Raw genomic sequence first — 26,545 nt, forward strand, 5'->3', positions numbered from 1 at the left:
CTAAAAGAGAGCGAGGAGCGTCGCGGTGCGTCCTTTCAGTATTCACTCACACACGCACACAGACCACACACACAAAGCGTTCCCGTCCCGAAAAAGGAATTCCGGACGTGGGAAGAACGAGATTCTAAGACGCGCACCGCCCCGGAAGGTAATTGTCTCAGGCAAGGTTACGGGCGGGGGATTCTACGGGTGCCGGGAGGGGCCGAGCGCACATCCTCTTATCACCGCGAGGTGCGGCTGTGCCTGAAGCAGTAGCACCGGGTCTTCTGAGATTGCTGCCTCGGATTCGTGCTTTCTTCTCTCGTCCCCCTCCCCAAAGGAGTACCCTCCCCTTCACCCCACACTTGGAGTAGGTAACTGGGCGCGGGCCAATCCTGTACAGTCCCCTCTTTGGGGACGAGGGAGGGAGTACTTCTGGTGCGTGCCGGCAGCCGCGCGCGCGCGTGTCCCAGTCTGCGGACTGGGCTCGCGTCCCGGAAAGCGAGGAGGCGGCCGCCGCGAAGGCGCGGAAAGGAGGGCCAGTTTAGTGAAAACCAGAGGCTGGGTAGAAGAGCTTGGGCTCGGGCTCTTCGGTGCAGAGAAAGCAGGAAACACCGCAGTTACCTGTTCATGTGGGTGCGGTGGTTGAAGCATCTGCAAAGGGGGGAATGGCACCTCTTCTTCGTTCGTGGAGGAGGATTTTGAGAGAGAGGGAGAGAACCCTGCCCGTCCGCTCCTGAGAAGGTAGAAGAGGAGAGAGAAATTGGGGGGAAACCGACGAAAGGGGGGAGAGGTGACTCCTTTGAGCGTGAAATTCATTTATCCCAGCCCTGCCAAAGTAGCAGCCTGGAAAAATACAGCCAGATGGTATCAGTAGCCGGGCCATGCTGGAATCCTAAGACTGGAAGAATTCTAGTCTAGTGAAATTTGCAGTATCATTCTTTTTCCCTCCTCTTTTCTCCATCACTGTTATTTTCCTTATTCCTTCCGTATCAGATGGCGAACAGACAATAGAATATTTTAGAAGTTCACTTTTGTTTGTTTCTGCAGAAGAATCAGATTCTAGCTGCTGAGTAATTTGACTTGGGCTTGTCCCCGTCACGTCTGTCTAAGGGCACACATTTTAGGTACCTCGTTAAAACGGCACACTCTGGTCCGTCTGAGCAGTTTTAGGTTAGAAAGAGGGGGGAACCCCACCGTCTACAGGCCTCTTCAGAAAAGTATTCATTAGGATAATTATAGGATCCTCTGCCTATTTGGAGTTAGAAACTCCTCCCCCAAAGAGTTTCATGTTTTGTTTTTCTCAAAAATGTTACTGGCTAAGTGGTTTAGTTGGGAGCATCATTTTTAAAGATAAGTTTTTCAAAGCAGAGGTAAGTTACAATGTTGCAGTGTATGCTGGGGGAGGGGCGGCAGTAGTTTTTCCTAAGGACTTCTGAGATCCAGGATTATGTAGTGCTTTCTGTTTTGAGGGGGAAATGAAGCAATATTCCATAGATGTGAGAGAATTATGCCAGACTGCCAGATCTAAGGGAGACCTAAAGCTGAATGGAGCAATCAGTCCAGATGTTCGTTTTGATTTGACCTAGGAGTAAATAGGTTCCTGCTGAAGGAATTATTAGCATTGATGAGGCGAATTAGGGTAAGGTATTTTATGTTGGAGATAGGAATTAATAGATGTATAGAAGAAAGTAGAAACTGGGAATATAATCCTTCTGGGAGGAGTAATATGTTAACAGCCCAGGAAACTTGAGTGTAGAGTTAGAGGCAACTGCAAAGCATTAGTACAGAACTGGTTATTTGTAGAGAAGCAGTCAAGTTTGTAAACTTAAATATAAATACTACAGGGACGGAATTTGTTACAGATGTCTTTTATTTGGGCTATATGCTTTAGAAGTGAGTTTGGTGACTTTTTAGTATTACAGTTGATTTTTTAAGTTAACTAGTTACACATTTAACTAGCCTCAAAAAAATCAACATTACAAAGGGATGCTCTGGTGTTGTGAATGGATACAGCTAAATTCCCTTTGATTATTTTTTAGCCACCATGTTTGTCTTTTCTTCACTTAGCCATGAAGTGTTTATTCTCAAGTCTCTTCAATAAAACCTTTACAACAATGGAAATAGTTGCTTTTTCTCATGCATGCCTAAAAATATCAGTAGCTAAATGATTGTGGGGGAGGGGGTTTATTGTGTAATTTTAAATTAAATAATGGAAAACATTTCCTGCCCTGAACCCACATGACTAATCCTTCTAAATTAATACTTCCATCTACCTGCTGTTTTTATTCACTTGGATATCATGTCAACATCTCAAACTCAGTGTGTCCATATTTAAAGACTGTACCACCCCTTTCTCCTGAAGCCCCAAAGTCCTTTAAGAACTTCTTCTCGGAATTAGCTTTGAAAACCCCTTCCGTAGACACTGGTTTAGGACAGGTAATAAAGTTTCATATGCAAGGAATTAAGTCTGTTTCCTTGCCACCGCTACCACCCTAGACCAAACCTATGGTATCTGTTGCTTGAGCTATTGCAAGAGGTTCTTTACTGGGCTCATTGTACAGCTGTAACCAATTAACCCTCCCAAGGGTAATTAGTCCACAACCCAAACTAAAAGTAATGATTATAAATCACCAAGTAGCCTCATTTCAGGAAAATGTTACCTCTCTGCCCATCCAACCCCCACATCTGCCAGAAAAGAAAAGAAACTCGGTGGCTTTCCATAATTAACAAATTACAGGAAGTCTTTAGTATCTGAGGATAATTGTTGTCAGCAAAGGAGAGTTCACGTAAAGCGGATCCATTTGAGACGGACCAAAATTTTGCTATAAGTGGTACAAAAGAAGGAATGATCAAAATATCTTTTAAAAAATTAAGTTTTTAAAATTTTTATGATTATAACCAAGACCATTAAATGTAACTATCCCAATTGATTACTTATTTATTATAAATCACATGGCTTTTCTGTGTAATTATTCTGAAAGAATGTGGGATGACATCTTGGACAGGCCTAAGCATTTGATACTTGACTTACACAGTCATAAAGTTATTTTTGCAAAAATTAATCCTCTCCCACTTAATTTCTTTCAAAATGCCTTATTGGAAATATCTCAATCCAATTATTAAACTGTTTCAACTGCCTGACCTTGGTCAGTCAGAGGCTTTGCTTGTGATTTGAGCTTCTACACCTTTTATTTGGTTGAACGTAAACAGTGTTTACAATACTCAACTTTTATCTGGGAGAGAGTCGCCAGCATGTTATTTCTTGATTTTTTTGCTTCACTTTGCAACTTCAGCAAACCGTAGGGATTCCAATATGGTAATAACTGAATAATGAGAAGCCTGAGTGCAAACTCCGCTCCCACTTAACCTGAATTCAGCTGTTGTTACTAGTACTGAAATACCCAAGATTGTGAAAAAATAATCATTTTTCTTCCTCCCTTCAGTGGAGAATTTTTAAGTGCTATCCCCAAGAGGCGCTTACACAGTAGCAAGAGCTTGTGGCATGCCCGCGTTTTGGGGCTCTTTATTTGCCCGCAAATTTGGGAGAGGAGGCAGGCATGGAGCCAAATCTGTGTAAGCCCTTAGAAATGTGTTTGCATATGTTAACATCACCCATCATGTGGGGTTAGTTTGCAGGGGGATAGGGTGTGGGAGGGAAAGATTGAGAACCACAGAGCTTGCCAAACTCTACTATAGTAATTTCTCAACCCTTCCCCTAATTAGTGTTTCTGTTTTTCATGTGGTTCCTTCCTGAAATGCTTTCCCTGTCTTGGTGTCTAAATCATATCTTAATATCAAATGGCCTCTTAGTAGTGGTCAACTTTTCAAAGTCTATTACTTTCCCTGCCTCCCAAGTGGATGTGATTTGTTGCTCACTTAAAACACCCTGGTATTGCTTTATCTCTGTAATAGACATTTACCCTCCTGGTTCCTTGTGTGTCCAACTATGAGGTCCCCAAGGGCAGGATTATGGGTCAGTTTGCACTTTCTGTGTGTGTGTGTGTTTCAAACATTTGAACTGCCCCTCTCATAAAGTCAGTTAACCTCCTGCCTACCACTGTATGGCAGTTCTAAGAATCCTGTGATGTCTTCCCTCATGAGAGCTTCTGGTGCCCTGAAAAAATACAGCTAACATATCATAGACCTTCAGTGTTCAGACCAAACAAAAACTACATAAAACAGATTATGTGAGTTAAAACAGAAGAACACAACATTATGTACACGGGTATTATTTTAAGTATAACATGTACATCTTAGCAGCTTAGCAGCAAAATGTAAATGACTTGAAATTCTAGCTAAGGGAGTGGATAAAATTTACATTACACTTTACTTTTAAATCTGAAAATAGGATGGAGTCAGCTCAGGAAAGCTTTATCACAGTCACTGAGACAGGAGGGTTCGACGCGCAATGGAGCCTTGTTTCTTTCTGTACAGCCTTACTTGTAGGGACCAGTCCCGACATGGCACCATTTAGCTTCCAGTTTTGAAATGGTGCTAAAAATAATATTCTTTTTTCTGTTTCAGTAGTATTTTTGAGATGCTTTTATAATCCTGAACATTTTGGGAATCGCAGAATAAAGAAATTATTTTGAAATCACCCTTTTACCACATTTTTTGGTTATTTACACTGTCAGCAGATTGCTTCAAAATACTGTTGCCTCTTGGGGCTGATTGCATTCCAATTACCCTGGAGAGGCTCAGCCCTACTTCCCACTTTTTTTTTCCTTTTTTGTAATTTATGTCTGTAATTTGTTGTCTTCCTAGCTCTCTAATAGTCTAGCTTAAATTTTTTTTTAATACAGTCTGTTTGAAACAACTGTTTATAGCTTAACATTTGCTGACCAAAACTTCCATCTTTTGATTACTGAGACTGGTATAATAGAGTTTAACTAAACTGTTTAAATGATGGATCATCCTTCAGAATAGTACTTTCCACCTTTTGGCCATCAACAATGCCTTTTACAGTCTGGAGGCAGCTAGAGATAAAGATAAGGGGGCCTAGCAGATAATTTAAATGCCTTAAAGTTATATGTAAATCTGAAGGAGCTAGTGGCCCCTTTGCCCCTATATACTCACCTGGGGATGGGGGATGACCTCCATTTTGTCTAGACTTTCTGGGAGTCCAGATTAGGAACCCTTGTAACAGAAAAGTTACAGATGATCTAACTCTTCTTTTACGAACTTCTGGTGGTATTCAGCCTTTTGAGGTCTGCAGTTTTGTTTTTAAGAAGTTTGGGTAGGCATCAGAAAAGTTATTTGGGGTCAAAAATACAACTTTTCAAAAGGAGGTCGAAATTTTACTTAATCCAACCATCTTGCATGTAAATTTCAGATTACATCGTGGACTAAATGGGTTCCCTTGGATGCCTAAAAGTTTCTCTCGAGTGACAGAATTAAAAGCAGAGGAAATATTCTTTCTGTGATGTATATGTTCCTAATAGGGAGGAAATGGAAATCTGAAAGATAAAAATCTAGGTAGAGAAAGTTCTTTTATCTAGTTCTAGAGACCACTCAGGCAATGACCAGTAGCCAGCCTTTGATTTAACCTGTGGTTAGTGTTCCTCTGGATCAGCAGACTGCTTTGATTGCCTAACGATGTAAATTATTTGCCATATGTAAACTAATGCTAGTTAAAAGTTTACCAGGAATAACTGCCTCTTTTGTTACGCTATAGGCATATAGTCACTGTGCTAAATGATTGTCTCTAAATACGCACATAGCTTACTGTTTATTTAACTTTCTAGCGTCTGTTCAGACGTCACCAAATCAAAGGAGGCTTCCCTGATCACGTCATGAAGATACCAGCACCTGCCCTGCACCTTCTCTACTCTTCTTCATCTTCCTCTGTAAAGCTTAAGAGTCTCTAATGTAAATTTTGTATATTCCTCAGTTTTCTCCCCTTCCTCCCACCAGAAAGTAAGCTCCTGGTAGGCAGGGCATTTGTACAGTGTACTACCGCGTTTCCAGCACTGAGGACACCCCTCACAGGAATTCCAGCCCCTTTGCCACAGGGTGCTCTAGCCAAGTTACTTAAGATCCAGTCGATAATTCATTTTTTATAAACATTAATACAATTTGTGCATACTTCTTTATGGTTAAACGAGTGTGAAAATGTATACACATTTCTTTCTGTCTTCATTAAGTGGTTTTTATTTCTTTTTTTTTTTTTTTAAGATTTTATTTATTTATTTGAGAGAGAGAGACAGTGAGAGAGAGCATGAGCGAGGAGAAGGTCAGAGGGAGAAGCAGACTCCCCATGGAGCTGGGAGCCTGATGTGGGATTCGATCCTGGGACTCCGGGATCATGACCTGAGCCGAAGGCAGTCGTCCAACCAACTGAGCCACCCAGGCATCCCAAGTGGTTTTTATTTCTTTAGCATAAAGTCATTTCTTTCTTCCCTAATCCCTCAAGTTTTACTTTTTTGGCAAAGTTCTTACTGGAAATTGAATTCCTCGGTTTACCCACAAAATAATCTTCAGGCAACAATGTTGATTAATCTCATGATACAACAGAAATACATTTAATTTTACAACAGAAATATATATTGAGTATCAGGCAAAATATACACCCAGTGGACAGTAAAATGATCACTTGGGTACAGTAATGCCATTGTATATATTATTAGCCTGTTGAATCCAAAGCAAAGTTCCGTGAACTAGTCTCTTAGACTTGGTCATTCTTTGGATCTACTGTGGCTTTCAACAACCCAACTGCTTGTCTCTTGGGGATTTAAAGACTGCAAAGGTAGTGATTGTTAATTGAGATGCAATTCACATACCATAAAATTCACCTTCTTAAACTGTAAAATTCCATGGTTTTTAGTGTATTTGCAAAATAGTGCCACCGTCACCACTAAGTTCTAGAACACCTTTCATCAAAAAGAAGCCCCATACTGGCAAGTAGTCACTCCCTATATTCTCCTTCCCCCCCGTTCCCTTGGCAACTACTAACTAATCTGCTTTCTGTATCTCTAGATTTGCTCTTCTGGGTATTTCATATATATAATCTTAAAATATTTGGCCTTCTGTATCTGGCTTCTCTCACTTAGCATAATGTTTCCAAGGTTCATCTATCTTGTAGCAGGTGTCAGTACTTCACTCTATTTATGGGTGGATAGTATTCCATTGAATGGATATACCACATTTTATTTACTCATCAATTGATAGACATTTAGGTGGTTTCCACTCTGGGGGTATTACAAATTATACTGTGATGAACATTTATGTAAAAGTTTTTATGAGAGTTTGTTTCATTTCTCTTGGGTATATATTAGGAGTGAAATTGCTGGGTCATATGGAAACTCTGGTTAACCCTTTGAAGACCGTTTTCCAAAATGGCTGCACCATCTTGCAATCCTTCCAGCAGCATATGAGGGTCTCAGTTTCTCTACATCCTCACTGCCACTTGTTATTCTCCACCTTTTATTATAATCTCCATAGTAGGGGTGAAGTGTGGTATCTCATTGTGGTTTTGATTTGCCTTCCTCTGATGGCTAAAAATGCCAAACATATTTTCATGGGCTTATTGGCCATTTGTATATCTTCTTTGGGAAAATGTCTATTTAGGTCCTTGTCTATTTTTAATTAGGTTGTTTTTTAATTATTGTATTCTGAGATTTTTCACATATTTCAGGCACAGTTCTCCTATCAAATTTACAGACTTTTTTTCCCATTCTATGGATTGTTTTTTTCTCTTGTTGGTATCCTTTGAAGCACACAAGTTTTTACTTTTGAGGAAGTCCAGTTGATATGTAGTTTCTTTGGTTGCTTGTGTGTTGCGGACCACATCTAGGAGATCATTGCCTAACCTAAGATCATGAAGATTTACACTTATGCTTTCTCCTAAGAATTTTGTAGGTTTAGCTCTTACATTAGTTGTCCATTATGAGTTAATTTTTATACACAGTGTTAGGTAGAGGTTCATTTTCTTTTTTTTTTTTTTTTTTCTGAAGATCCCATCTACTTAGCACAAGAGCGCTAGGGGGGGAGGAACAGAGAGAGAAAGAATCGCCAGCAGACTCTGCACCAAGTGTAGAGGCTGATGCAGGGCCAGTGACCCCAAAATCATGACCTGAGGTGAAATCGAGAGTCAGACGCTCAACTGATTAAGGCACCAAGGCACCTGTGAGGTTCTTTTTCATTCTTATGAATGTATGTATCTAAGCCCAGAACAAGCTCTTGAAAAAGGCTATTTGTTACCCGCCTTGAGTGGTGGTATTCTTTTTTTTTTTTTTTAATTTAATTGACAGTAAGAGAGGGAACACAAGTAGGGGAGTGGGAAAGGGAGAAATAGGTCTCCTGCTGAGCAGGGAGCCTGATACGGTGTTAGATCCCAGGACCCAGGGATGGTGACCTGAGCCAAAGGCAGAGGCTTAACCCACCGAGCCACCCACACTTCCCAAATGGTGGCATTCTTGTTGAAAATCATTAGACCATATAAATATGTGGGTTTAATTCTGGACTCTATTCCATCAGCTGATATGTCTGTCCTTATGCAGGTACCCACACCATCTTGATTACTGTGGATTTTATAGTGACTTTTGAAATCAAGAAGTGTGAATCTCTTTAAAACTATGTGCCAAGACAATTTTGAAATTGAGTTTAACTAAGTTAGTCAAATAAAGACAAGTAGACAAAGAACTATTCTTCAAAGTAAGTCTAAGCAGGTCCTAAACTAACCTAATTTACTTAGGAACAGAATGGCTGTCTAGACTTACCCAGCCAGGTTCATTTTACTCCTTCCTTCATTTATTTATTTTTTAAGATTTTATTTGGTTATTTGTCAGAGAGGGAGCACACAAGCAAGGGGAGAAGCAGGCTCCCCACTGAGCAAGGAAACTGATGGAGGACTGGATTCCAGGACCTTGGGATCATGACCTGAGCTAAGGGCAGATGCTTAACCAACCGAGCCACCCAGGTGTCCCATCTTCCTTCATTTATTCAGCAGTAATTTTTAGGTATTTCTATACCAACACAACTGTGAGCAGTGTTGAACACTGGACAACATAAAGAAAAATCTAACGTCGAGGAGATGACTTTGGAAATTTCATCCCAGGTGGGAGGTTTTCAGCCAGAGCAGTGATGGTAAAGATAGGACACTTTTAAGAAATGTTAGAGACAGAATTTTTAGTACTTACAATGGATAAATTATAAGTTGGTGAAGGAGAATAAGGGATTGGAGCTATCTCTATTTCTAGCTTGGGGTGTGGGGGTGATGGGTAGATGGAGTAGATAGGCAGATGGTAAGGGACTAGACTGCACTGGGCTGAGTAAGTGCACACAGTGGTATCATCTGTTCTTTTGAGAAGTCTAGCAAGGCAGAAGGAGAGAATAGGGTTGTGAGAAGGTTAAATGTGTTTGTTTTGTTGGGTGTATTTTAGGATGGACAGTACTTGCCATCTGAGATAAAAATTGCAAATGTGATATTACTACTTTAGGTCTCAGAAGAAACAGAGTGGGGTGCCTGGGTGGTTCAGTGGGTTAAGCATCTGCCTTCAGCTCAGATCATGATCCCAGGGTTCTGGATTTGAGCCCTTCATCGGGTTCCCTGCTCATCAGGGAGCCCGCTTCTCCCTCTGCCTGCTTCTTGCCCTGCTTGTTCTCTCTCTCCCTGTCAAATAAATAAATAAAATCAAAGAAAGGAAGGGAAGAAAGGGAGAAAGCAAAGACACTCTTTCCTCCAAGACATTTGTTAGGATAGTTGATGTTGATGGTATCTTCCCTGGAGTAAACATAGCGAACGTTAGGAGGTACAGTAGGTGAGGGAACTATAGATCTTAAGAGCAGTAAAGCACTGGAGTGGCCACTGAGAACTGTAGAGAGAATAATGAGGAAATAGAAAATAGGATTGAAAAAAGACAAGACAGAGGATCAGTTCAGGAAGTCTAACAGCTAAATACCAGTTTGTAAAAGAAAGAACAGAGAGAATAGAAGGGAGGAGATTATCAATGAAATATTTCAAGAAAAATTCCCCATAAAGCACAGTATGGTTCTCAGATTGAAAGAACCCATTGACAAAACAGGGGAAGGGGATTAAAGGTACAAAACTTACAGGGGCACCTGCGTGGCTCAGACTGTTAAGTGTTCAACTCTTGATTCTGGCTCAGATCATGATCTCAGGGTTGTGAGATCAAACCTCGACAGGTTCAGAGCTCAGCTGGGAGAAATCTGCTTGAGGCTCGCTCTCTTTCTCTATCTCAGTCTCCCTTGGTCCCTCACATGGTTGTGAGCACTTGCTCTTTCTCTCAAAAGTAAATCTTCAAAAACACAAACAAAAGATACAGACTTCCAGCTATTAAATAAATGAGATACGGGAATGCAATGTACAGCATAGAGAATATAGTTAATAATATTGTAGCAAGTTTATATGGGGACAGATGGTAGCGAGATTTTCCTGGGGATGACTTCATAAATTATATAAATGTTGAGCCACTATGTTGTACCCCAGAATCTAATAAAATATTGTGTGCCAACTATGCCTCAATAAAAATAAGAAAGGGCCCATTTGAGATCCCAATACAATAACATCAACACAAAGACATGAATAACTACAGGTTTCCAGAGAAATAAAATAGGCCCCATAGAAAAAGGTTTGGATGTCACAGCAGCCAACGCAAGACAACTGAGCAAGGCCTCCATATTTCTGATAGAAAGTGATTTTCAGCCCATACTTCTATATGCAGCCAGGTTAGTCAGTCCACTTTGAGGGCAGAAGAAGATTTTCAGACATTCAGGGTATACAAAACAGGAGAATAAGCCAAGAATAGAGACTGGAGTAGTGTACAACACGTGGAACGGGACAGGGCCTGCTTCCGCAACAGAGCTGGTGCTACTGGCCAACTCATGCACAGCTGTGACTTCGATACATGTTGAAACTTGAAAGTGAACAGGCCACAATGTAAATGTGTTTCATTCCACTGAGCTGCACAATTTAATATTATTAAAATGGTATAACCACTTACCACAAGTTTTAAAAAAAAGATGTGTGGGAGGTAAAATCAGGCAGCTCATACAAGTCTTACAGTTGAGCTATCAAAGGTAGATAAGGGACAGCAGTGAAGGGGTGGGAATGGGGAGTGGTATACAATTTTTGTACTGTTTCCCCCTTGGAAAGCTTTTAAATTTAGAGTCAAAAAATCCACGAATGTATGTGTAAGTGCCTAGCGCCCACCCAATAAGAGCTTAGCTAAGATGAGCTGAATCTGACTAGGATGGCTGAGGGTTCTTCCCTGGATGTTTCCTGGGGCCTTGGCCAGGCAGGACTCCTGGGGCAGTCTTCCCAGGTTCACGTGAGAAAAGCGGCTTTGACGACGTCAGAAAAGTTTTCCACCATTTAAGTACTCTGACTGGTGGCCTCTGAACAAATGTTTAATTCAGAAAAATAAATGTAGCCTAAACAAATTTTATTATCTTCCAGCGTGAACTTCCCGCCTGAGGACTAGAAAGACGAAGTAGTTTGAAAATGGAGAACCAAGAACCAGCGGATCCTCCTCAAAATACCAAACAGTCTATTATTTCAGAGGAGGTATAAATTGGTTTTTACTTCCCTTTCTCCTCTCTGCACCCCCCTTCCCAGAGCTGAGTTTAAATGAAATGTAGGAACTGTTGTTTCAGATGCTTGTATTTAATTCTTTTTTTTTTTTTTTTAAGATTTTATTTATTTATTTGATAGAGATCACAAGTAGGCAGAGAGAGAGGGGGAAGCAGCCTCCTCATGGAGCAGAGAGCCCCAGGAGCCCGATGCGGGGCTCGATCCCAGGACCCTGGGATCATGACCTGAGCTGAAGGCAGAGGCTATAATCCACTGAGCCACCCAGGCACCCCTGTGTATTTAATTCTTAAAGACAGTTTCGGGGCGCCTGGGTGGCTCAGTGGGTTAAGCCGCTGCCTTCAGCTCAGGTCATGATCTCAGGGTCCTGGGATCGAGTCCCGCATCGGACTCTTTGCTCAGCGGGAAGCCTGCTTCCTCCTCTCTCTCTCTGCCTGCTTCTCTGCCTACTTGTGATCTCTCTCTGTCAAATAAATAAATAAAATCTTAAAAAAAAAAAAAAAAAAGAGAGTTTCTTAAACACTGTTTCTACTCCCTTTTTAGGACCAGGGACATAAGGGAGCAATAGTATGTCTCTGAATAATATGCACTAATGAAATGGAGGCTGTTTTTAAAATGGATTTTGGCTGTTAATACAAAAATTCTCAAAATTTTATTAAAAGCTTCCCTGGGTAGAAGAATAAATCATAATGTGAGTTTTAGGGTTTAGACATTTCATACTTAGGTATCACATCACGTCTTAGTTAGCTGTTTATGGTCTCAATATCTGTGTTTAAGAACGGTAACAATCTAAGTTGTTAGTTGTAGTCTGAATTCCAGAACTAATGTTTGTGTTATATGTTATTTGATTTAGCTTTTAATAAGTCTCTTTCTGCAGGAACCATTGCAATGGATAAATTTTAAGTCCTTCACCTTGGAACTCTGACCTTGACATCTTCCTGCAGTTGTTTACGATTTTAAAATCTTTCCATGTTGTCTGTGAATAGATCTGCTGATAATTATTAGGTTGCTGCTGGCCAGAAGTGAGAGATAGGATAGGGAGGAAAAGGCTACTGCTTTATGTCCACAGTGAATCTCTCCTGTCAGTTCAGTATAGTGCCATAGGTAAGTTAGTCCAGGTAATGGAAACTCATTGTCTAGGGAGAACAATCCTGGGCCACCTGTCTTGGATGGGGTGGGAAACCCACGTGTCCCTGGAAATGCAGTTGTTGAACATGGTTTCTTCAGTCAGCCTCCCGGTGTGGTCGCTGACCATAAACCACACTGATGAGTCTCTGCCCACACGTGTGTGACGAGCGCCCAGCTCAGAGGATAGAACACTAGGTCCCCGAAAACCCCTCATTCCTGGTTCTCCCTCTCCACTCCCCTGCACCCTCCCAAGAGTTTTTCAACTATCACCTCTTTTCACCTCCCAGGATCACTTCCAAAACTCCAGAAAGAAGCTGAACCACCCTTCAGAAACAAAACTTGCCATACTTTGAACTGAAAACCTTCACACAACTACTGGGAAGGATAGGTGGTCACTGGGAAGGCCAGGCAGAGAAAATCTGAAAGAAAACAAACCTTCTAAATAAAATCCTCAGTTTGAAAGTTTCCCAATTTAATGTCTCCTTTTAGTTAATTTCAGAAGGAAAATGGGTCAAGCTTGAAAAAACAACATACATGGATCCTACTGGTAAAATAAGGTAAAGGATTTTTTTCCCTTTTGTAAAATGCACAGTGTTTGGGTTGTCAGTCGGGTCTCCATTTTGCATTCGGCATAAACTCTGATAGTGTCCTCATTATAAACTTGGTCTTAAATGAAAAACCCATTTCAGTGCTTTCCCATTGTCAGAATGTCTAGATTGCTTATAATCTCTGAATAAAATTACACTGTCAGTATGTTATAACAACTAATTGAGAATTGATTTTTAACACCATTCTCCCTGAGGAGGTTTGTATGAACCTGAAATTTGGAGCCAAGGCTCACTTAAGCTGATCAGCAGAATAATGAACCATCCAGGGTGCCTCCTTCCGGTCACACCAGTTTTTAATTTGTAAACTAGAAGGATTAAGGAGAGGATAGTACTGGGTTTGAAGTAAAACCTCTATCCTTTACACCTTGCTCGTGGAAATGGGAACTGGTGGTTGGGGAGAGGGAGTTTTGGAAAGCATTTCACAGTATGTGCCAGTTCCCATGAAACTATGACAAGACACCCTTCGACCTAAGTGATCACATTCCTGACACTGTCTGGAGTTACGTTTGTGCCTGAAAAATGTTCATCAAAATTTAAAAAGACAACAAATCGAAAGCACCCTCACCATTTTTAAAATTGGGAAGTGACTGTAACAGTGTACTGTAATAAGAGAATACGATGTACAGTATGAGGGAATATAGTCCGTGATACTATAACAACTTCGGTGACTACCCTTGGTGTGGTGAATATTAATTATTGAGTCACTGTGTTGCACACCTCAGATACAATATCGTGAGTCAGTTCTTCAGTCTAAATTCTTCAGTCTAAAGTGGGAAAATAATTTTTTAGTGTATTCATTTGGTAAAATCTCTGCAGTCATCTACAAAGCAGATTCTGAAGACAGTCTAGCAATATGAGAAAGGCAATTAAGTTGATAATAATATAGGAAATGGTAGATACGTGTTTTAAATTCTGTGTGTATTGTGTATGTATATGTATGTATGTATTTATAAGAGAAGGCTAGAAGGAAAACTGGCAAAATATTAGAGGCAGCTGTGTGGTAAACCTTTTCTGTTTCCCCAATTTTCTGTTTAGAAATTTTTTTATATTATAATTAACTACCAGAAAAAAAAGTTTAAAAATAGATTAAGCATTTCAATGAAATATAAAAAGGAATGAAGTGAAATGAGAAAATACAAAAATAGAACTAAATTTAGTATCCAGATTACATGATATAAATTCGTTAATATAAAAAGTCCATTTGCTAAGTGATCAGGTAAGAATACGGGTTTCTTTGTGAGGAAGTACATCTACATTCCGTGTGAAAGTACGCACACTTGCCAGTAGTAACTGATACCACTTTAATTACATTTACTAAGCCAGCAAAAGTATTACTAAGTGCCAGTGTGAGAGAGCTGCAGGAAACATTAAGCTCTCCATAGCACTATTAAATTAAAACCTCAAAATAAGAAAACTAAGCACACTGCAGTCCATCAACACAGGGGAATATACAGAACACTTAATCTGATGTGAATCTGATGGGCGGAACAAAGTAGGAAATTACTAGTGGGTACAGGAACACAGTCCAGAAATGTGGCCAGGTCCCAGGCCTCAGGAACACAGTATGCTCAAATATGCTTCTCTCTGAAAATGTAGACAGATGAGAACCCAGTTGGTAGTGATATGGTTTGGCTCTCTTTTCCCTATAAAATTGTTTAAGTGTATAACAGATAAAAACCCTTAACACTAATTTATCAAAAGAGTACCTCTTGGTTTGTACCAGTTCATCTCTTCACCTGACTCCTTTTCCTCCGTCAGCATTTCTGAGTCAGGGATGTGCATCAGAATTATTTGGAGGCTTTTTAATCACATTACTCTCATCCAGATCTCCCCTTCAGATTGCCTGTCTCAGTAGTTGAGGCGTGCACCCGAATGTTTACGTGGCCTGTTACCGCACGTTCACCTCCGTTCTCACACGTAGACATCTTCCCCTGACTTCCAGAGAGCTTTTACAAATCATTTTGTACTAGAATGTCAGGCTTTGGAGAGTGAATCTGGATTTTCCCATAGGTCGTGATGAGTAAACTTATGAAATGTTTTATCTCTTACCCAATACATAAGCATGTCGGTAAGGATGAAATAGCAGCCTGAAAATCCTTTGTTCCACCATATTATTTGTGGATTAAGATATGGAATTGATTTTGTGTAAAAACTGCTGGCAGTGTGCCCCTTCATGGATTTTTGGGACAGAGCCAAAGTCTTCATTTGTTTCCATTCCTGCCTCTTGTGTTTGTTGACTAGACCAACAACATAATACGGGAAAACAGGCTTTCCTATAGCAAAGACTCAAAAAACGGAATAACTTAGCTAGAATCAGAATTCTAGAGCTATAAGAAGCTTTTGAGATAACTTACTCTTAAGTCCATAGCTTTACAACTGAGAACAGTTTCAGGGAGTTTGTGGCTATGAGGTTGGCTGGTAGGCAGGCAGAGACCAAGATTTTCTGACTCAATCAAATGTCTCTCTCAGAGTCCCTTGAAGATGATTGGAGCTTTTGTGAGGCATTCCTGGTCTGGCTTCCTTATAAGTGCATTTATATTTCCTTGCTGATTTATGGCTCGTTACTGGTTATTTTACTTGATCTTAACCACTATAATGATGGTACTCTTTCTGTTTCCCTTATTCCTAGTGTTTTTGGGGTGGTACCTTCAGTTTCCTCAGCACTGTCTTCTTCAGTCTTTACAACTAACCTTAAGAGACAACAGAGAGACCTATGCCAAAAGGTGTTTTGTCTCCTGCAACCTGTATTATTTACTGATCAGAATTGCTTGTTGGTTGGCTTCTTGTTACTAACCGGAATGTTGGGCAGTTGTGAGTTGTCATAATAGCATTTGGTTTTCTTAGGTTCGTTTTGACACATTTGCCATTAAAATTTGAGTATAACACCAAAAGATCTACAGTTTATAGTAAGAAAGGTTTGTTTGTTTTTTAAAAGATTTTATTTGTTTATTTGAGAGAGAGAGCGCGCGAGAGAGCACACAAGCAGCGGGGAGGGGCAGAGGGCGGGAAGTAGACTCCCTGCTGAGCAGGGAGCCTTATGCAGGACTTGATAGTAGAACCTGGAGGTCACAGCCTAAGCCAAAGGCAGAGGCTTAACTGACTGAGCCACCCAGCACCCCCAGAAGGGTGGTTGTTTTGTTTTGTTTTTTAACTAGAGTAAATATTTGGATTTTTTTCCATAGAAATTTGGCACAGTCCAATCCTTAAGAAGGAGCAGGTCAAAAGTGCGAGGGCCCCTCTGGGGAGCCCATGTCCTCAAACCCACTCCTCTGTGGGGAGGCAGACCTTGATGCCTTTCTTACCCTAGTCTCCAGCACCACTCACATGTCTTATTTCTCCTAGATCCAGAGGTCATCTGCTTCTTCACTCCCATCTGTTATTCCTTTCTCTTGAAGGGATAAGAGAGAGAAGGGGAATTTCCCTCATATGCCCTTCCCCTTCAGACACAATTACAGCAATAACTAGATTTTCAGGACAGCATTCCCCAGAAAGAAACAGCTACTCAGGGAAAGGGAGCAGGAACTTGTTCACTACTCACTTTTTCCTCTGTGGACCATTTCCCCCTTAGGTAAGATAGATCTCATACATGCAAAAGAAAGCACTACCTAAATTTAATAATTCCTCAATGAATAAATGGAATGGTCCTGCTTTCTTCAATTGTTATTTTAGGTCGCATGTAAAAAACAGCTCAGTAGTTCCTATTGTACCAAATACCCTCTCTTTTTAGCAAAAACTCTGGACTTTTCATAGGACTGTAATCTGCACACTGCTCAGTAGCTTTGCAGCTTAACTGCTCACCTATGGATTTATGACCCAGCCTGAAATACTTCCAGTGAACGATTTGAAAAGCAGCTCAAGCGAATAACAGGCCTTGTCTTTAGATAGCACTCAGAGGGTTAGAGTTGGGTGGCACATTTTCTTCAGAAGAATTTTCAGAAGCATCAGGAAAGCACAGTGGGCGTTTCCTATACCGATGTGTATGGCTGTGGTCTTCTTCATCATTATTGTTAGCACACTTGCATGCTTTGCATTTGAAAGTTCTGGTTGTAGACCAAAAACCCAAGGACATTCCCCTCTGTAATACCAGTGATTTTTTTTTCTTCTCTGCCTGAACAGAACTTGGGAAACTGTGAAACGTACAACCAGGAAAGGACAGTCGGCTGATGGTAGGAGTGCAAACCCGTTACAGCTCTTCATGAAGGTCACCGCGCATTATTGCCGGAGGCGGGGTTCTTTTTACTTTAACCAAGACCTTAGAGCAGTTCTCTTCAAATATGATCTTTTATCATTAAACTAACTTTCCTTTTTGCGGTGCTACATGATTAAATCAGGCTGTCTCTTTTTTTAGTTTATAGATTTATTCATTTCGAGAGAGAGAGCGTGGCGGGGTGGAGGGTGGAGTATGGGGCAGAGGGAGAGAGGGTTTAAGCAGACTCTGTGCCAATACAGGCCTTGATATCACGACCTGAGCCGAAACCAGCAGTCAGACGCTTAACCAAATGCACCACCCAGGCATCCCAATCAGGCTTTCTTTATAAATAACTTTTGCCTCCTGTTATTTCTTCTCAGTACAGTGTTCTGAGGGGAGGGTATATGAATATTTATAGCCAAATATAAGTCTGTAATTTGAAGCCACATACTGTGTCTAGATAAGACTTTTAGAAATCCTTTGTATTCTGTTCAGAGGCCCTAGGTGAAAGTCTTTAATTTGGAAAAATATTTGGCCCTACATTATGATGGACCAGTTGCTTTATAAGTTGATGAGGAAATGGAATTAGGAGAAGACTGTTCTATTCATTCATTTCACTGTCCCTTCCAGGCATAAATAAATGCTTTGACTGCTAAGATCCTGAAAATCATCTCTGGTCTAGAGGAAGTTGGGCAGTAGATCTCTGTTTCTCCCTTTCATTTTGTTGTCTGTTTTTACTGGAAATTAACAGAGTAGCTGCCTTAGCTGCTTTTTCTGCCTGCCAGGATAGTTGGGGGCAAAGGGATAGCCAAGAGCTTCCCGTAGGCAACTTGTGTTTTCCAGAACGCAGTGGGGTTTTGTCTGTGTTTTGTTCTAAAGCCACGTAAAACGTTTCCCTCTTGGGAGAAAAGGTCCTTGATCCTAAAATTGTGAAATCCAGTGTAGCTAGCGTTTACCACAAACAGCAGGACTGACTTGATTCATTCTTTAAAGGAAATACAAGCACAGGGAGATGAATGTCCCTTCACCGGCCCCCAACCCCCCACCTCTCCCACTCCCATTTTTTGTCTGGCTTGCTTCAGAGTGAGAAATGAGCCTCTGCAGAGGTTAGCGTAGGCGAGAATGTGTCCTTGACCCTGGGCTAAGTGTTCACGGACGTTTCATTAGGGATCTTCCTTGGTCTTATTTCCCGGTCACAGGTGTGGCGGTCATCCCAGTGCTGCAGCGCACACTTCACTACGAGTGCATTGTTCTGGTGAAGCAGTTCCGACCGCCGATGGGAGGCTATTGCCTAGAGTTCCCCGCAGGTGAGTCTCTGAACCGAGGGTCCGCCAGACCCCGCACCAAGAACTGCAGTGCCTAGACCCTGAACACCTTTTTATCTGTGCCTGTGGTTCTAAGTAAAACAGAAGCATCCCTGCGGCGAGCTGCCCTGTCGCATTCTAGTGGCCTGCTAAGCCCAAGAGCAAGGCAAGGGTGGTGTCCCAGCCAACCTTTCCAAGCCACCTCTTGGCAGCATTCTCTCTAGCTTCTCTTTGAGGAATTGCATTTTCCTAATTTGTCAGCTGAGTTCATTTTCCATCACTAGTGATCCATCTCCAACCAGAAATTCACAGTAATAACTAGGTCAGACTCTTTACTGTGTAAATGGAAAAGACATCTTGATCTTCCTCTACGTGCCCAGGCCAGGGACATGGTCTTAATTTCCATTAGAATATTCTCTTGAGTTGCACAGTTAAGTTGAGCTATCCAGAATTTGAAGCTTTATATCATTGTAGGACTTAATGGGGTTGTTCCCATCTGAAGAGATTACATCTCATTTATTTATCATGAGCGGTATAGGTTTTGTACAAATTCCAGCCTGTGAGAATGCATACCAACTTTCCTTCTCATTTACCTGCCATTTCACTGAACTTTAAAAGTAACAGAATAGGCTATATTTTACTTTTTCATTGCATTATTTCCTTTCGAGTAAAATAATCCAAGTTCTAAGGTCCTCCCCACTTGGCCTCCCTGTTAGCTGCCTCAGGTCCACCAGCCTCTCAGCTTCTCCCTCGCACACGATGCTCATGCCAGCATTTCTCTCCAGGCCCCAGAATCCCTGTGCAAGGGAGGAAAGGACATAGGTGACACTGTGACATGAGGAAACTGAAAATAGTGCCAGGCTTCCCAGGCTGGTGCACATAGGTGGTTCCGTCACCCAGGCCAGTGGTCCCACACCATGAAGCCATTTCTCCTCACAGGAATCCGTGGTATCCAGGCTGCAGAACACGAGTGCTGAGACACTCGTGGAAACAGTTGAGGTCTAAGTAAGATGAACAGAAGGGAGCTGTCGGAACCTACTTGATCTGCTGAGGGCTTTCTTCTTTTGCCCTTTTTTCTTAGAAAAGTTCCAAACCTCAGTCAGCTTTACCTGTACAACCATGTTCCACAGTCCTCTGATTCTTCTGAGGTAGCTCGACCGCAATTATACTAGAAGGAGGAGAGTTTTGAAAAAATCTGGCTTTCCCTAGCCCCCCTCAAATCACAAATGATTTGAACTTCTAGGTCTCATCGATGATAACGAGAGCCCAGAGGCAGCCGCTCTTCGGGAGCTTGAGGAAGAAACGGGCTATAAAGGTGATGTTGCAGAATGTTCTCCAGGTGTGTATTGCTGTCCAGGTGAGCACTCCGGGACAAACTCTTGAAAGTTAGTGAAGCGTAGATTCTTCTGTGTGTAAAAGATAACATAGATGTTCATTAAGCTCGGGATTCAGGTGGCTTTTGTCTTGGCTAGTTCACTGAAGAGCAGTCCTAGTTAGATCTGGTCATCCTCTACACAGAAGCCACCTCCCGCAAGGGAGCCACTTTGAACAGGAAGGCCGCAAAGCTAGAGCAGAAAGTGAAATTTGTTACCTTCCCAAGCTTCCCACATCCTAAGCTTTATCTTTTATTTCTTAACCTCATCCCCATGCCACGCACCTCGCTAGAATTCTTTTCTTGACATGGCGAAAGGAGTTGACAGCGTGACCTAATTAGCGTAGTGTCTAATTTTGCTCAGACTCACCACACTGAGGAACTCAGGGGAAAACACGAGTGCTGGCAGCGCGTGTGCTCGGCAGGCCCGCAGCCCTGCTGAGCGAATCGGGCCAGCCGTCACTTTCCTCACAAGTTCTGTGTTAACCGGGAATCATGAGCCCCGTTTTCTTCCAAAGATATTTAAGTAAGGAAACAAGTGGCATGTGACTGGGGTCCGTCAGGGTGACCTGTCGCTTCTCTCCATAGCCGTGTGTATGGATCCAGGTTTGACAAACTGTACCACACACATCGTGACAGTAACTATTAATGGAGATGATGCTGAAAACGTGAGACCTAAGCCAAAGCCAGGTGAGCGTGTGGTTGGTGTGTTTAAGGTGATTCTGTTGCGTTAAATATCATTCAGTTTGCTACTGATTTCGGTATGTGACTTGTCAGAAGAATAATGGGCCTGTAGATACTTCATCAGGGCTCCAGGCTTTTTTCCTGATCTTCAGGTCTTTTAGCATTTTCTTTCAGTGCTTTCTGATCTTTATGCTTTATAAAATGTTAAATTACAGTATTTCCATATTTTCTGTGTGGAGTTTATTCCCACTTCGTAAAAGGAGCCCTAGATCTGAATAGTAGACAATGAAAAATCTTGAGAGTCACTCATTTCTGGTTTTGTGTGTATTACAAACATGGCATAAATAACAGCAACTGACTGTGCACGGGGTTGCATAGAGAAGTGTTTAGGAAACTCCTGGCTCTCTTGTATTTCTCAGCAAGTTTGGACTCGAACTTTGATGCCTCTGTCCATCCCTGTTGTCTCCCACCCAATGAAGGCACTGCTTACACACATGCACGCGTGCACACACACACACACACGTCACAGCCATACTTTTCCATTGCTCTCCGGCTCAGGTGTTCCTGAGTGGTCCAGCACCCACCACAGCTGATTTTAAATGCACAGTTCAAACTCGCTAATATGCACAGGACCCGCAGTGCGAGAGTCCGCTGTCCTCAGAGCACTGCCATTCCTGGGTCTATACCCCCAAAGCGCTGACAGCCAGTGCTTGCACAGATCCTTGCACCACAGCGTTTGGATAGTGGCACTCACAGTACCCAATCGGTGGCCTCTGGCAGGTGCATGGAGAAACAACGCGTGGTGTGTGTGTACAGCCCTTAAGGAGACAGGCCGGCACAGGCTGTAATGGGATGAACCCTGAACACTGTGCTGAGTGCTTCTTGCCGCCTGACAAAAAAGCGTCCGCAGGGGCTCCGGGCTGGCCCAGTCAGTAGAGCGTGCGACTCTTGACCTCTGGCTCAGGAGTTCAGGCCCCACTTTGGGCATAGAGCTCACTTTATTTATTTATTTTTTTTTTTTTAAAGATTTTATTTATTTATTTATTTGACAGAGAGAGATCACAAGGAGGTAGAAAGGCAGGCAGAGAGAGAGAGGAGGAAGAAACAGGCTCCCTGCAGAGCAGAGAGCCCGATGTGGGACTCGATCCCAGGACCCTGAGATCATGACCTGAGCCTAAGGCAGCGGCTTAACCCACTGAGCCACCCAGGCGCCCTAGAGCTCACTTTAAAAAAGGAAGGAAAGGGGCGCCTGGGTGGCTCAGTGGGTTGGGCCGCTGCCTTCGGCTCAGGTCATGATCTCGTGTCCCGGGATCGAGTCCCGCATCGGGCTCTCTGCTCGGCAGGGAGCCTGCTTCCTCCTCTCTCTCTCTCTGCCTGCCTCTCTCTGCCTACTTGTGATCTCTCTGTCGAATAAATAAATAAAATCTTTAAAAAAAAAAAAAAAGGAAGGAAAAAAAAATGTTTTTAAGCCTAAATCTGGCAACTCCACTCATATGAGGTTGCCAAAACTCCACATATCCAGAGAGATATAACATACAATAAGGTCAGTGTGCATGCAGACGTACTACTTAATGGCTACCGAGCTTCTCTTTATGAGGATGAGAAAGGTGCTGGTAACTGCATAGCAGCGTGAATGAATTTAATGCCACTGAACTGTACCTTTAAAAATGGTTAAAATGGGGACTTTTGTATATTTTAACAACTTAAAAATACATACGGGTATCTCCTAGAACATGCTTTAAATGTTGCTGTTACACATTTGGAGAACAGAAATGGTTCTGTACTGTTGGAATGCTTTTTACCATGTACACAGATGAACTTAGCAGAGACCCAAGTTTCTGCCGAATTCTTACACACTTCTAGTGTGTCTTGCACAGCGAGCACCCACAGCGAGCCTTTCTCCAATGTCGTCCTTGTGTTTGTTTTCAGGAGATGGAGGTATGTTACCCAGCTGGCAGTGGCTGACCGTGTGTATGGCTTAGCGCAGTGGAAATGGCTGCAGGCATTTTGTGGTGTTCTGGTAGGCCCTCTTATTCTTCAGCTTTGTTTTCACATGCACTTTGTTTGTTTAGAATTTGTCGAAGTTATTTCCTTACCAAAGAATGACCTGCTCAAGAGACTGGATGGTAAGCATTCTTAAGACTATTCCCCAACTTCCTCAATGTTTCCCCATCCCTGGCCCCAGCCAGTGAGGCACTAAACAATTCCATTTCTGTAATTATATTCCTCCTCATTAAAGTCAAATACCGAAGAAACTGTTGTACAACTGCAGTTCCCCAACAGTAATTTTCGTTTCTGGGTAGCACAGAGTTTGAAAATGTGAGCAGAACATTCTGCATCAAGTGAAAGCTTTGAGTAGTAGGGTTGTTGTTGTTTTGTTTTTTTCCTGTGGAAGAGTCAAGATATATTCCTGCAGATTTGCCAAAACTTCTATACCTCAAATCTCTAATCCATGGCAATGCAGAGGCCTAAGCAGATCCCTCTCAGCTGATCTTCCTAGTGCCTGCTGGATGGTTCTCTGCAGGGTAGAAGTTAAAGGAGAATTTAACAATATTCCTTCCACAAAGACTGAGGTATATGAAGAGCAATACGGTGATACAGTGAGCCAGACTGGCAGTGTGACCCCTAGGAAATCACTGGTCATGTAGTTCAGTCATGTCATTCCCAGTCAGCCCATCTCAGAGGGATTTGATAAAAAATTAAATAAGGTCATGTGGACAAATGTGCTCTGATGAAGCGACAGTAGGATGTACTGTACTGGAGACAGAGGCCCAGCTGGGAGGGTCCCGTTTGCTCATTTGTAAAGAAACAGATAGTCTTTCTAATCTGAATATTTTAAATTTTTTACTTTGAAAAGTAATTTGAAGCATTGTTTGGCCTGAGGCTTTGAGGGCTCTCTTCCACCCCTTCCGTAAGAACCAGTGGCTTATAATTTTATTTCTGATATCCGTGTTGTTTTAAAAGTAAGTATAGTATGAGTTTCCAAAAATGACTGATTTCAGAATTCCCAGAAAGCGTCCCTTCCTTCTTTATCTTTTTAAGAACTAGACCTGAGGTAAAGAGCACCAAGTCTCAGAGTTAGAAACACTCACAGCGAAGAAAGCCATGGTTTACCCAGAGAAATCTCTGGCTGCCAGTAACGGACAGCACGACTCAGTCTTTCGGGTTTGCCGGGGTCTGAGGCTCCGCCCGCCATGCGTTAGTCATGAGCCAGAACACGTTCCACAGCCTCTCCTCGCTTTTCTCCTTAAACAGGAATGAGAGGTAGCCCCTGTCTCCAAAGAGGCAGCAGGGAATTAAATGATAATGTTGGCACTAGAGGGCTTAAATGTTAAATGCTTTATGTCTCAGAGAAATATTCTCCCTTCCACCCAACTCAGCCTGCTTCTAGCCTTAGACAAGGGGAAGACAGAAAAGAAGAGGAAGGAAGATAGAGACGGACAGATTTGTAGAAAGAGGAAGGGGAAGAAAAACCATTTTTCCTAGCTTTATTAGAGTCAAAATATAGTAATCAAACCATTTATTCAACAAGTAACATTTGGGAAGGTATTTTGAGTTGTTTGCTGTAAGAAATAGTTTTCAACACTTACCAAGCTCCCACCGTGCACAGAGAAGGAGGCCATAATCCTGCCTTCCAGGATCAACATATCTCTGAGCATGTTCCTAAACTAGTGGCTAGGAAAACAAGTGACAGATCCCAAGTCTGATCACCTCCACCTGAGCGATACAGAAGTTCTCCTTAAAGCCCACTGTACAATGTAGGATTCTGAGACTTCATTCTTTCTTTAAAAAAAAAAAATATGTATATATATATATATTTATTTATTTGAGAGAGGGAGAGAGAGAGAAAGCAGAAAGGGAGAGGGAGAAGCAGACAGTGAGCAGGGAGCCAGGTGCAGGGCTCAGGGCTCAATCCCAGGACCCCAGAATCATGACCTGAGCCGAAGGCAGATGCTTAACTAATTGAGCCCCCCAGGGGCCCCTAAGACCTCATTCTTGCTAGAACTCCAGTCCTGTCATGCACACAGCTTAACTTATGTGTAGAAAATACACCTCTCCCTAGAGGTGGAGAAAACGAATGAACCCTTCCATGAGGGATGGAAGAATCACCACTGAATCACCACTGAGCCCTATAACGAGCTATGAACAAACAATGGATCCACAAACTTAGAATGTTGCCGTTTTAACACATAAAATCATCCTGAATGTGTGATCTTCTCCCTTTACGCTTTTTTCTTGCTCTTGTCTCTTGCTGGAAATGGAATCCTGCTTATATATCCTTTCATCTTCTTTCTCACTAGAACAAGATCCTTGAAGGCAGAAAATGTCGTTTGCCACTTGATCTCTAGCATCTGGCACATAGTAGTAGCTCAGTGAAGACGGACTGATTGATAAGGGCATTTTCCTTGATGAACTTCATTATCTAACTTGTGTGCTTTGTTTCCTCTAGCTCTGGTAGCGGAAGAACATCTGACCGTGGACGCCAGGGTGTACTCCTACGCTCTGGCACTGAAACATGCAAACACAAAACCGTTTGAAGTGCCTTTCCTGAAGTTTTAAGGCCAAAGGACAGTAGCCATGTTTTTATAAATAAGACCATCAGGCCTCCTTCACTAAGACTTTGTATTCAGCTTAGCTTCCTGTAGACTTGAAATTAGCTTTTTTCATTAAATAAAAGCAATACGGAATACATGTGGTGATATGGTATAATTACAGGTAGGCTGTAGTCTTCATTTAAATGCTAAACTCCAGCAAAGGCTAATGAAAAAGAACATAAATGCAGATACCGTTTTTAATCCAGTTAATTTTTAAAAGTTCAGCTGTTACTTACCTAATGTAGTCCAACAGACAGGAGTATTTCTGGAAGAAAAATGACCTGAATTCCAAATTAGGTCAATTATTCCCACCCTCGGTCCCCATATAAACTTCTGTAACTAGGTATGCAAATAACTATTTACTATATCAGTGTTTAAACAAAGATTTTCTTTTTTTTTTTTTTTGAAGACAGACCTATACAGGGACTTTCTTGGTACTTCTATTAATTATCGGCTATTTGGAATTAATACACAGCCCTGCAGAGCAGAGAGTGTAAAATCAACAGAGAATAACATCCATGAGAAACAAATATTTATTTACATTTGGCTAGTGTCCTCCTACCCACCTAACTACTGAAGGTAAACAAGCTGTTAGGTATTGAAAAATGGTTGATTCCATTCATTATAACAAGGTTAAGAAGCTAATGAAAATACAGGGCCCTTGCCTCAAGCATGTATATATATTTTAGAATTTCATTTCCTGTCCTTACCTCAGAAAGTACTTGAAGTTTCAAAAACCAAATCCATTTAGGTGGCTGGGTGGCATCACTGTCTTGGTGTTGAACCGTGACTGTAGCCAGCAAGGAGAGCAAATACCGGAACTCCAATACAACTACCTTACAGGGGAGAACAGGGGCACGGTTTCCAGCTCAGGCCATGCCCAAAGCCCCCATCACCCAAAACGTCTGCCAGTGTCCCTGGGCCGTTTTCTCAGCTTTTGGCTGTGCTTAGCCCTTGTGTTGACTTCTGTGGCCTCCAGCAGCTCCAGAACTATCACCCTTCAGCTGAGCACCCAGTGGAAGTCTCAGAGTGATGCTCCCTGGCCAGCCCTAAATCGGGTTTCCAGCCCTGCACTCTGGCCCCTCAAACCAGATAAAACCAGGACACTGATACCTAAAGTGCTATAATATAGTTC

At 42.0% G+C, this 26,545-nt stretch overlaps 1 protein-coding gene across 5 annotated transcripts; it reads left to right on the forward strand.

Annotated features, from left to right (window-relative positions):
* Positions 1 to 8: 8 nt before the first annotated feature.
* On the forward strand, positions 9 to 25,507 carry NUDT5 (nudix hydrolase 5). 5 transcript variants are annotated; one of them, XM_059184152.1, is made up of 10 exons: positions 186 to 349; positions 11,399 to 11,506; positions 13,148 to 13,215; positions 17,383 to 17,432; positions 18,655 to 18,762; positions 20,003 to 20,098; positions 20,720 to 20,821; positions 22,745 to 22,753; positions 22,888 to 22,941; positions 25,266 to 25,507. In XM_059184152.1, the coding sequence occupies exons 2-10, from the start codon at positions 11,444 to 11,446 to the stop codon at positions 25,373 to 25,375; spliced, it is 660 nt and encodes a 219-aa protein (XP_059040135.1). In that variant the 5' UTR covers positions 186 to 349; positions 11,399 to 11,443; the 3' UTR covers positions 25,376 to 25,507. The 5 variants fall into 5 exon arrangements, 2 of the variants coding, with proteins under 2 accessions (XP_059040135.1, XP_059040133.1); XR_009356544.1 differs by lacking the exon at positions 186 to 349 and adding an exon at positions 9 to 148 and having other exon boundaries at positions 22,745 to 22,941; XR_009356545.1 differs by having other exon boundaries at positions 186 to 353; positions 22,745 to 22,941.
* The last annotated feature ends 1,038 nt before the right edge of the window (positions 25,508 to 26,545 follow it).

The sequence above is a fragment of the Mustela lutreola genome, chromosome 8 (assembly GCF_030435805.1).
Source record: "Mustela lutreola isolate mMusLut2 chromosome 8, mMusLut2.pri, whole genome shotgun sequence".
NCBI classification, from domain to species: domain Eukaryota; kingdom Metazoa; phylum Chordata; class Mammalia; order Carnivora; family Mustelidae; genus Mustela; species Mustela lutreola.